Source organism: Lipophrys pholis (genome assembly GCF_963383615.2).
Source record: "Lipophrys pholis genome assembly, chromosome: 12".
In the NCBI taxonomy this organism is placed as follows: domain Eukaryota; kingdom Metazoa; phylum Chordata; class Actinopteri; order Blenniiformes; family Blenniidae; genus Lipophrys; species Lipophrys pholis.
Genome location: NC_137641.1, coordinates 23,142,429 through 23,155,346, shown reverse-complemented (window position 1 = coordinate 23,155,346; position 12,918 = coordinate 23,142,429). Strand labels below are relative to the sequence as shown.

General features: G+C 40.6%; 1 protein-coding gene across 4 annotated transcripts in view; it reads right to left on the bottom strand.

Moving 5' to 3' along the window:
* The window catches only part of rgs3a (regulator of G protein signaling 3a), a 132,965-nt gene that overhangs the window by 62,606 nt on the left and 57,441 nt on the right, over window positions 1-12,918 (bottom strand). For all 4 annotated transcript variants that reach the window (XM_080476520.1, XM_080476519.1, XM_080476518.1 and 1 more), the window contains one exon: window positions 5,390-5,524. In XM_080476520.1, the coding sequence (XP_080332646.1) occupies window positions 5,390-5,524 (135 nt within the window). The remainder of the gene's footprint in view (window positions 1-5,389; window positions 5,525-12,918) is intronic.

Genomic DNA, 12,918 nt, shown 5'->3' with positions numbered 1-12,918 from the left:
ACTTTGAGGGCTAAAAGCACAGTGAAACGTTTGGTCACATTAGCCTTCCTTTTAATGAGGAGGAGGATGTCGTTATTGATCTTTGTGGGGAAACTTAAACCTTGCACTTGACCCACCCTCGGCAGACACACAGTAATAAATTTTCCAGCCACTCAGACCCTTGAAAGTAGGTGGTGGTACAATGTGGTGTAATGTAACATGTAAAAAAAAAAAAAAAAACTGAAAGAAAGTGCAGATTGTCATCTGGTAATTGGCTACAAGGCTAAACAGAAAATGGAAAATAAGATATAGGGGGGAAAAAACCCAATAATGATGGACGCTACGCAGGTATTGAAAAACAAATATAAGTATGTACAAATATACAAATGTACCATAGATAAAATATGCAGTGTATCAATGAGCTGAATTTAAACTGATAGAACTGATTCAATCCATCAAACCATATATTCAACCATCACATTTCCCACTTGGAAAAAGAGAAGTCCAGACCTCCTAGACTCTTACAAATTCCTGCAGTTCCTCTGGGCGACCCTGGCTGTTCCCAGCTCCAACGGAGAGGTACAATCTCTCCACTGGGTCCTCAGTTGACCTTGAGTTCTGATCCCAGCTGGCTGTGCCTGGTATGCATCCAGCAGCACAGAATCACAAGCAAGTCTAATAAGATGCCTAAACCACCGCAGCTTATACGTCTTTGGAGGGGTAGGATATCTACTTTGAGTCTGTCTGGATTGTCTAAACTTCTCTCAAGGTGCCGAGACTTACCGCCTTGAAAAGAAGCATTTGTGTGATTATTCTTTTGACAGTCCAGAGCATTTAAATCATGTCTTGCTTATCCAGTAAAGAGTTTGATAGTTGTTTTAATTTGTTTTGCCAAAATACCTCAACACATACGTCAAGTGAGCTAAAATGTAATACAAATACTAGTAATAACAATAATACATTGTATTTGTAACGCACTTTACATTAAAACAATCTCACAGTGCCAATCCGTACAATGTCCACTTGAACATCAGTTAAACATTAGCTGCTGTGTAATCGTCACTCTCAATGACTATCTCATCCCTCTGACCACAGACAAAAGTGTGCAACCTTGTGTGATGCATAACTTCACATCAAGACTAGTCAGTGTAATAACCTGGACTGAAACAATGAGTGAACCAGAGAAGGAGGAGATTTTTCAACTCAACGTTAGTCACCACAAATGTTTGCTGCAAAGGCTGTGCTTAGCATACACAGACAATAAATAACGCTCCAAACAAAAACAGAAACTGGCAAATCCTCATTGGGCCCCACTCTCTCAGGAGGGAGGAGATTAGAGAAAGTCCAAGTGAAAAGGGGTTCGCATTTCTTTTTTCCCCAATGTGAAGCTTTCAAAGTAGGGCAGCTGCTGACATCAGCACTGTGACGGAATAAGCTCATTTGCTGGAGAAACATGAATGAACAACCGAGCATGAGTTGATAAAATGAATATAGTTCTTCTTCCTTTGGAGTGAATTCTGCTTTCTCGGCACACGCGCATAAATCTTGGGCAAGGTGCACGCTTCAGCTAAGTGTGGATTTACTCGGGTTTATACACATGCAAGAGAAAAGCAGTTTCTGACACAAGGGAAATGTATGAATCAATGGGCAATTTCCTGAAGCTCCACTGTTTGCAGATCTTTCTCACTCGCAGGGAAACGCAGCATGGCGTACACGAGCTACGCAACTTGAAAAACACACTGAAGCATTCACTCAGCAGCAGATTATGCAGCACAATTTGATTCAGGTTACAGCAAAGTAATATTCTTCTATGTCAGAATCCTGGAACGTTCCTTTGAGATATTCTCAACTTTGAAATATCCAAATCAAAGCTTGCTCTGCACAAAATCGTGATGCACAATCCTTGAGGTTAACCACATATATGTTCAATAGTAAAACTTTAATTATATGAGTGCTGACCTCTTAATTCTGCCAATGTGATGTTACGTTGCTCAACATGCCGGGTGAAACGCAGAAGCACAACAGTGAGGATAAAGGCATTCTCCTCATATCATTCATACATGCAACCCCTGATTTGCATAGCATTAAATACACTTTAAAGTCACTAAATACAAACTATTTGCCTCTGAGGTACTCGGAGAAATCCAATCAAAAGTGAACTAATTTGTTGGGATGTACAACGCTATGATTAAGCATGTATTCCCCTGCCTTCAGGACAGCGTTCGGATTTCTGTTTAATAAGAGATCACAATAAAACGGTTTTAATAACTGCACAGAGAACAGAAAAGAGGGAGTGAAAAAAAACAGCATCTCCACTGGGAAGGAGGTGTCAAAGACTATACCATCACCTGCTGAAGAATTCATTATGAATTATTGAAAAGTGCTGTTTGTGTATGAAAATGACAAGCATCCCCCACTGGTGAATATCACTGCAGCACAGTGCACTGAGGCCATGAGGGAAGGGGATATCTTGCTATTTTTCCCCCAATTGCAGTGAATTGTTATATAAAATAACTACTGAACAATATAACCAATATATTACACTTATTGTTTTTGGAGTGATTGACATGAGGCAAGAAAAAGATGGCATGATTCATAAAAAATGTGCCTCCGACTTAAATCAGATTTTCTCCTAAGTAGCAAAAATAATGGTAAGCTGTGCATTGCTGATGTGTCTGATGACCTTGTGTGTGATATTGTTGATATTTGCATAGATGTCAATCACAGCTATATTATGCTAAAAGCATCTCCTCTGGCATTTCAGCATGATTTGGTAATGTGGGTATTTATACCCGAACACCTGAATAAAACTGCAGAGGGCGTTCACAGTGTATTTCTGTCACCGGGAATTTTATACTCCAGTGGGTTGTATTTTTGGTTTGTGAAGAGTTTAGAGCATGTACATAAATGTTATGTATGAAATCTCTTCAGCCTTTGAGGTGCATTGGTTTACTGCACTGGGCACAAATTTCCAAAATAGGCTTGTCATTTTATTATCTTCCTCTTTTTTGCATGCTAGTCTGACAGTAGAAGAAGTGGGGGTGCTGAGTCCAATGGTTCTCTGCAGCTTCGTATCACACTGCATCAATTAAGCCCTGCCCACTTGCGAGCAATCCAAACACAGCTCAACATTCAACCTGAAGCTTCGCCGCTTCTTCTCTTTTTTTTGCTATAGAATAGATTGAAAAAGCAACTGGAGTACTTCAAAAAAACACACACACACTTGTCATTACAGCCATTCCTTCAATACTAATAAATTAGTCATGTCAATAAAATGAAGTGTATTATGGACCATGTCTGAAGGAAGCATTAGTCCAGTGTGTCAATGGGGTTTGCACAGATTACATTGACTTGTCTGGCTTAGCGTGTCTGCCAGGTTGTTTGGTTATCGAACACACTGTGTGTACACACAATTGCACAGAGTGCAACGATGTTCATTTATCCAGCTGAGTGCACCTAATTGTCTCGACCACACCACCAAGAAAAGGGATCTTGGTGGTGATCACATAGATCATTGTGCGTCTTTGAAAAGCTACACCTCATAACATATTCCTGCATTGCAGCGCCAAAACAGAGCATGAAAGCTTGTTTGTCTTATTTCTTTGTATATAGTGTTTAAATGTTAATGTCAGCCGAAGCATGGATGATAAAGTGTAATCTCGCTATGAGAAAGTCTTCCCTGTAAACCGCTCTCACCTCTAAATCATTTTAGATTAACTTTATAGGCACAACTATAGATTTAACCACACAGGTAAACAAATGCAGGCACATGCAGAGAGAAGGGCTGAAAGACTGTCGGCTTGTCCTTTTTCATTTTGGTCTTTCATGTGCTGATGAAATGAGGCCATGATGTAAAATAGGTGAATCATTCACACACAAGGCTATTTATGCCTTTTAATCACCTTTTAGCTTTTGAATGGATGAGTTTCACTCAGTTGGGACTGATGAAGTGAATGAGCCGGCTCTGCTGTTCATGACAAGTGAAATAAGTAAGGAGTGAAAAAAGAAAAAGATGAAGCAGTGAATGAGGATACGTCAAGAAACTGAACAGGAGAAAGGCGTACGAAAACCCCTTCATATTGGAGAAAAGCGCTGCAGGCAACATTAATACATCAATGTTGTTCTAAGATTATGTCAGAATGGCATTTTGTCTTTCAAGAAAAAGAAATGAGAAAAGCTAATTTCCCTGGGGAGAGCTTGAAATGACCAAAGTGGGCCATGGTAATCCCAGTCACAGCTTCTTCTGCAGCCACCCTCCTAATCAGGGCGGCTGAAGCACACCGAGCACTTTTAAGACCAGTTACGCTGCATCATTCAGCACTTTGGACAGTGAGGTGCTACATTAAGAGCAGTCAAGTGGATTCAAGTAAATCTGATATTATTCGGTACAGAGTTTGGAAAAAGTATCAAACATCTCCTGAGGTGAACAGTAAAGCAGAACCAAGAGTTAGTATAGTTTATGTATATCTAAAAGGAACGCAAACAATAACTTTGTGAAAACTGCAGGACTGGAGAATGGTAATCTCGACCTTCTTCAGCTCTGTTAGTATCTTTTAGCACATTGTTTTGATAGTTTAGGTCACAAGTTCACTGTCCACTGCCTCTCTGAAATCCAAGACAAGTCATCATCTACCGAGTGATAAATGTGGATGTAACATTTTAGCAATGAGATGCCAGATATTTCTCTCATGCATTTGTAGCGCGAATGTTGCTTTGTGTGTAGCCAGCTGGTAAACTGAAGCATTGCACAAAACAGTTGTCATAAGTTGTCACAAGTTTTCAGATGAGGTCAAATGTATATGATGACCTCAAAGAAAACTTAACAAAAGATTAAAAGACTTAAAAGACTAATGAACAAAAATCAAGCAGCGATCTCTAAAACCTCACAGAGTGGGAGTTTAACATGTGCCATTTTATCTGTGTCAAGGCTTTCCCCACAACACCAGCCTATTGGCATACTGGACAAGAGCTGATAGTTGCAAAACTCAAGACTCAATTTGAGTCTCTCGCATCTTCAAATGATCACATTTGTATATATGACAGCCGGAATTTACAGAACATCCATTTCACTTCTACTTTTACCAGCTGAAAAGAGCCATGCGGGGCACAGACTGCACTGAGGTGACGATCAAAAAAAACAATTCACACAAAAAGGAAGCAATAAACTTGCAGAAAGAAATGCAAAAGTGTGAAAACCATAATGGTGATGGCAGTGTGAGCTTCAGGAAGCAGTTTTACATCTCTGGCTGGGTGGGTGCGTATGCTGGGGGTGGCGTGTGATGTTCACGGTTCGTGTGTGATGTGGGGGGGTATGCACAAGAATATGCATCCCCGCGTGTTCACGCGTTACCCGTTTCGTCGCCGGGCCTTTTAATGAATTTAGGAAATGCTCGGTGTCTATGCGTCGTACCTGTTCGAAATGCGGAACGGGGGCCTCCCTCCTGTGAAGCTGGAGCTGCTTGTCAATGTTGTCCTTCAGGCACTGGCACACGCGTCGCTTCTGGTCTGCTGAGTAGGCTTCCAGACTGAGCAGGCAGTCACACTTCTAGAAACAGAGAGAGAGAGAGAGAGCGAGAGAGCGAGAGAGAGAGGGAGGGAGAGGGGCGAGAGAGAGAGAGGAGCAAAGGGGTGGAGGAAAAGACAGCGGGCAATTAGGCATCGACTGTCAAAGAAAGAAGCAGCAACGTCTCGTGATCTTTGGATAGCAAAGCCGTTGCCGATGGGTAGAGCAAGTTATTGGGGGAGAAAAGAATTGTGAAATTAACACTAAAACTTGAGGGGTTTTTTTCTCCACTCTTTGGCCCTACTTAATGAGACCTTAAGACTTCCACCGAATAAACGTGTGTGTGACGAGACAGCAGCGAGTGCTTTCAAGGGGGATAATGGCTAAGAAGAGGAGGGCTTAAATGGTCCACGTATCAAGGGTGTCACACTCAAAAGTGTGTCCGCAAGCATTTTCATGTGTCCGGTATATGAAAATAATCATAAAAACCTTTGCTTTCATATATTCCGACTTCATCTAAACTATGTATTTTAACCCAGAGGGACTGTGGCAAGCAAAATGCCAGCGTCAGTGAAACAAGATGATGCCCCGTATCCAGGTTAGGCACAATTTGATATGCTGAGCAAGAAAATATTACATAACCGGTGTCAAGAAGGCAAAATAGACTCTCAATCAATATAACTCTGCATGGAAAAACACATGACACCAATTATAAGACAAACAGTTCTTTGTTGTTACGGGGCAAGACAATGTTTGGTGAAAAAGCTTTTTCTCTGAAAAGGACACAAAACCTCCTCTGCCATACCTAAAACATTAAGAAACCATCCTCTGTGTCTGATCTCAGTGATGTCAAGATTACATCGTTAATGCTTTAATGGACCCATTTCTTGTTGGCCAGAGATCTGGCAATGTACTTTGGAGGAAAGACAGATCTTGGTCCAAAAAAGTTAAAAGAGGAGGATTTATGAAAACATAATTTTTTTTTGTGCCAGCATTTAGTCTCGTGGCCGCATCGTGGTATAGTGATTAGTGTTCTCGCCTCATAGCGGGAATATCCATAGTTTGAGTCTGGTGCCTTTCTGTATGGCAATTTGCATGTTTTTACAGAGAATGTGGTTTTTTTTTGTTCTTTTCTTCAGGTTTGAGGTAAATTGCTGTCACTAAATCACCCGATGTGAATATGAGTGTGTATGGTTATTCCGTCTCCCTGGTACTGATACTAACGGTTTGTGTCTATAAGAATGGGCACAAACTTGACATCGGATGAACATCAGACCTGATCTACAGGACATGCTGAGGACAGCAGGCAGTCGCGCGGTATCCATTTAACACTTGTACATTTCTGAATAGGTGTTTCAAATCGTGCAAAATATTGAGCGTAATTTTGCTTATGGGGTAATGTAAAGCAATGTGATATACAACCTCTGAAAGCATTGGTATTGTTTATTATTGCATCTGTTTTTAATGCATTTATTAGAGGTGCTGATTGGCTCAGATGGCTCCTCTTGACTTTATTGTAAGACGTGATGTATTCATTTGGACGTCTTCCAATTTGTTGTCTTCTAATTGTTTCCCCAGACAGCTTTCATACTGCAGTTCCTTTCTTCTTTTACCAAGTTCAGAATTACTTGCTGTAATGTTCTGATATTTTTGATAACTTTGTCCAATAGCATGTCCAACTCCATGGTATCTCATTTAATTGTGTGGCCCAGCGCTTTATCAAATCACTCCATGGTGAATATAAGCATACAAATATGGAAAAAATGCAGCTACCAGCAGGTCGTACGCATGAAAAAATGGCTTACGGCAAACAACATCCTCATTTAAATACGGCTGTTTGCACGTTCAATTATGTTTTGGGTTGCTCACTCACAAAAGACATTCAAAGACAATATGCAATCTATTTGCATGCAATTTGGTTCGCTTTACGCAGGATCTTAGTGAATCAGGCCCTCAGTAGGATAATGCTGTATAGAAGAAGGCTGGATGGAATTTGTGTCTTTCAAGAGAAACAAAACAAAACGTTTGACGTCTAAATCGTGAACTATTAATCAATTTATTTGTTGTGACGTGATTGTTTCATGCCATGTTTATATTGTACGGTTTAATCATGGTTTTTCTCTCTAAATATTAAGTATTCTTATTGACCTTCCTCCTAGTGTGTTCAGCACTCAGTTTGCTCTCTTTTTGACTTTTGATGCCCATAATTCTGTCTTGTGTTGTTCCTGTTTTCAGCCCTGCATTTTCAAGCCATGTCATTGTTGTGTAAATTCACCTCTCATCTTAATAAAAAAATCGCCTTTTGTTTGTTTTGCACTTAAGTCCTTCACATTTGTTTCTACACTGATAAAAACTTCAGGAACATTTGGTCTATGCTGCAGCGAGAATAAAAATGGCTCCTCATTTCCTTCTCTGATGCACAAAGTGAATATATTTATACAACTCTCACATTCTATATATTTAATGTAAGAACTACATCAGTGGTTTTTCAAACTGAACAGGAGGAGGAATGTCTTTTTGTACCCTGATTATTATTAATAAGAATTTTTTAACTAAATTAATTTTATGTATAAAGGAAGCAATGTAAATTAAGGGACTGTGCAATCACAAGATTGTGTGTGTTATATCATTATTAGTTATCATTTTTAATGTATTGTGGTATTTTAGCATATTCAAAGCATCTAACTAGCAGGAGATGAGTTCAGTTTTGTGGTGCTTATGGAGCTCAACATCCGCTAACAGTAATATATACAGTATATAAAAAAGATGAGAAAGAGGAAAGTCACAACGTGGTCAGACTCTATGGGGGGGAATAGATCAGTTCATTAAAATAGATGTATAATATCTATTATTGTGTGTAATATTTTAAAGTTGAATTTGTTAGATTGATTTTCACCAATCACTAATCTGAGATCATTGCATCATCATCAACTTTTGCTGTTGTATCAATAAGGGACATAAACTAGAGCTGAAGGCAGAGTGTCCATTGTTTTGGGGGTTTTTTTCTGCTCGAAATGACAGAAGCTTATTGTGTTACCACATTTTCTCTCTCTTCTATTTCAAGATTTCCATCTACCTCGGCGGCTGCTCTGCTTCCGGGAGTGTCGGGGAAAAAACATTTGTGTCCTGACATTTTTGGGCACGAGTCAGACTAAAAATAGAAATTTTCCATTTTGTGCAAGTCTTCAGAGATTGACTTGGGTCCTTGGGGCTTTTCTTGACGTCCGCTGCCCTGGCCAGTGGTGAATCATGATGCTAGTTTACTTGTCTGTTTCCCGGCTGAGTGGTATTTCGCAAGCCCTACTGTGTTGTTATCGCTTGGACTGTCACCTTCAGTGACAATCAATGTCCTGCTGAAGATTGGGACGCTGCTGTTGTGGGGTCAGGTGGCACAAAGTGTTTGGTGGCGAAAGCCGTGTCACTGTTAGTGATGCTAATGCAAGCAAAAAGGCACTTAATGGAAGCGCTGATGTCGGCAGTGTCTTCGCGGTGAGTATGAATGCACGGCCGTGCACGGCACTGTGTCCCTGTCTGGGTGTCTGAATGGATGAACTTGCTTGGGTTCGAACAGCAGTATTTTGTTGTAAAGTGCTGAACACAATAAAAGTGGGGATAAAGGTGTAGAAAAAGTGACCATTCTTTGTGATAAAAAAAACAAAAAAACAACTAGAAATAACATGACAAAAACAGGAAAGTGAAGCAAGTTAGACCGCAGAAACATTTGTGTTATCGAGCTTGGCTGTTTTCAACAGCAGCACAAAATGATGAAAGAGGGGCTTTTTCTCCGCCGACAGAAATCAATGGCCTGACTCTTTGATATCCATCACTTGGACTGAATCTGAGTCTTTAAGGATGCAACAAAACGCTAGACACAAATAGGCGCATATTTCTCTTGTTGCTGTCTGAGGTTATCTTCAAGTTCCTACTACTTCAGCTGAGTAATGGCTATTGATTGATTTCATGGTTGTCCAATGTGACACACGGTCACACCCGAGACCATCGTACTAATGGGAATGACATCTGCCGATGCTGTACTTGTAACGCGAAAAAAGATTTTGACAACTCTTCCAAACAGACGCCTCCACTACACGTGTACACACATATAACTGCATATATGGGACACAAGACAAAACTGGATATGTGATGTTTTGCTTTATGAACAAAGCAGTGAAAAGCACAGTTCAAGTGTCTGCTAGTTTCAGAAAGACAAAGTCGCCACGTTACCAGTGCTGTTGAATTACCACACATACTTGCACCCATGAATGTGCACGTTTGTATTGGTATTACCGGTATTTATTTTTCCTTAGACTTCAAATATAAGATGACCTCACTTTTTCAGACTCATTACCCAGGAAAAAAAAAAAACCTTGTCTTTTATTCAGAGCAATGTGGTAAATCCAGATCAGCCTGAATCTGACCAATTGAAACAAGGTCTAAAGTTGACAAAGCAGTTTTTTCTTGTTATTTTTAAAGTACTGTGTCCTAGCAGAGACAGGTGACTCACAATGTGCGTACAGATTGTGCATGTCTCCCTGGTTCTCTCAAAACTTTATCCGTTGCTGAAATTGTGGTGTGTTGCTTCGAGGCATATGCAGAATATGTTCCTATGTATTCTGAATAGTTGTAGCATTAGACAGCAGCAGTCCATGTTTATCCAAGCACTTATCCAAAGTTTGAATGGTGTGGACAATGATGGCATAATTGGAGTAACAACTTCATTATTTATGATTAACCCGGATATGAAGACAGGAGAAGTCACATTCTTTTCCCACAGTTTACCTGTAGGAATTTATTTTTTATGTATTTAACCTTTGTGCTACTAGACTGGCTGTATTTGTTTAGATTTGTGACAGTAGAATTGCCAAAATAACTTAAACTTTGAATATTTGATAGTTCTTCTATCTTAGTGTGAGTGTAACTGTACTGAGAAGATGATGAATGTTGTCTGCAACTGGATGGTTGTACTGAGAAAGGCAGTAAAAGGTTAACATTGATAGAAAAACGCATTGACTCAAAGGTTTTTTTCAGCTTTCCAGAAAACATCGTCTCTAATGGCCTGGCCTTTCCAGGGTGCTCCCCACTGCCCTACATCAGACAAGAACACATCTGTTAAGAGCAGCTCGGGGTCCCAGAGGCAGGCCTGCACCTGCACACACTTGCACACGTGTGTGTGTGTGTGTGTGAGCGCGTACACACAAACACACCTGCGCCGTCAACTATACATACAGTCGAACTGTAGCTACATGTTGAGAAGATGTGATGATTCAAATATATAAAAAAAAAAAAATGTAATCCTCCAGGACAATGAGTCACAGCTGCATCTCAGGGCCGCAGGGGGGCTTACATTGCTCATCCATCACAGACAGGAAGTAGGTTTGTGTACACAGTCTTAGTGGTGTAAAATATGAGACACGTGTAGTGTATTACACTGTATATCACTATGCATTTGAGGTCTTTGACGTCACGTGTACTGTGAGGAATACAGCATCCAGAGCAGTGCATTTCTCTATGTGTGGCATCTTAAAAATGCACCACGCCATGCACGGGTACCACTAAGGATGATTCATTCATCTCCAGCCATCCCTTTCAGCAATTAATTTCCATTCCTCTCATTTCATAGAATTATGTGCTGTAGTCTTTATCTGTGCGTTAACTGTATCCATCTGCGGTAGTTCTGTACATCATTACATTATAACACTGTAAATAATCCGTCAAGCCGGTAAACTGTTGACAGATAGTCACATGTCACATGTTTTCGGCAGGAAACATCTGGAGCCACCTGGATCTTTCAATTATGTTGCCATTGCAATCGGTTTTACAAAACACCTGGCTCAGAATTTGTTCCACGCAAGAGCTGCTTCACACTTTCTCAATTTCACCTTTCACATTGGGAATGCTGACATGGCGCCTTCAAGAGAAAGTGAGTCCTGAGTGATGTTCAGGTTAAGTTCATGTTATTTTTTTAAGCTGTATCCACTGTGCACCTACAGAAACAACAGACATTTTTACATGGCAGCTTGTGAATGATCCATTTCTGGAGTCCCCGTTAGTTCATAAATACAGTCGTCATTAATGGATTAACAGCGAGACCATTATTATCATTCAGCAAATGATCAGCTTAAGAACCATATTGGCTGAAATAGCTAATAGCGCTTTTACTCCAGCTCCCACATTAGTTCATCCCCATGTTTATAAATCCACCCCTTCTTGGGATAAACATAAGAGCTAATGAAACTAAATTCAATGAATGGCCACAGGCCTGCCACGGAGTAGCTAAAAATACAAGCAGCATTTCCCCTTAATCAGATTGATTAAAGTGCTCCCTGGTTGAAGCCCTCCCCCTGAGCCATCTGGCAGATGAGTTTTCAGTGTGTCACTGGACTGCTGTCAACACAGCTCACCTAAGCAGCCGCAGCACAGGTCAGCATGGTTTCAGTGACAGCTCGTGTCAGGAGCCTTTTTGTTTTTTTCCCCCCAACCATCACACTGCAGGGAAATAATGACACTATGCTAATGGTGTGCTGGCACGCAGAAAAGTCCAACTTGGGTATTGTAAAAGTTCCCTGACATTTTGGAGGACGTTCAAAATTGTTTAACCATCATTTGGAGGATCTACATCACACTGCCATGTCACCGTGTGCTAATTCTGTTGCTGTTTCTCCCTGCTCTAAGTGCTTATGCAAGCCAGAAATCTCCCGAGTATGGTTTCATATTAAGCAAACTCACATGAAAATGAAACCATTCTTCTCAAAAAGACAGCACATTTACAAAAAAACAAAAAACGCTTGCTTGAGTCCGAGAAATTTTAGACACGTCTCATATCAATACCTGCCGATTTAAGATGGGCATTTACAGTAAGTAATCCTATTCAAGTTGGGATGCCCTTAAATGTTTAAATAATCAACATTTTGCTTCAAACAGTCTCAACTTCATGGAGACTGAAAGATGCTGAGAATTTCACTGAGAGGGATCGAGTAGTACAGCTAAGTTTCAGGTTTAGAGCAGGTTCGGGCATACTGAGGAGTGACAGTAGTATATCAGACATAGAATTTTGGAAATGGCGCTGCCGGCCAGGAGGAGAAGGTGAAGATTCATGGATGTAGTGAAGGAGGACATGGAGATGGGTGGTGAGCAGAGGATTGGGTGAGAAGGCAGCAGATGATGTGCTGTGGTGACGTCTCAAGGGAGCAGCAGAACAAGAAAAGATAGTTGTGCACCCCATAAAATAAAGATGTAAATTCAGCTTTGGTTTTCAACTAAACCTCTGCTTGAAGTCTAAAGAATGGCCTGTTATGCGCACATATAAAGCTGATCCGAGCACTGAAAGTACGCATTCCCTCAATATGACAACAATCATCTCTATAAGGCAATAAAATGGGGCTAAATGAAGACATAATCCCACGAACAGTACTTAGAGGATGATGACGATGTGAGTG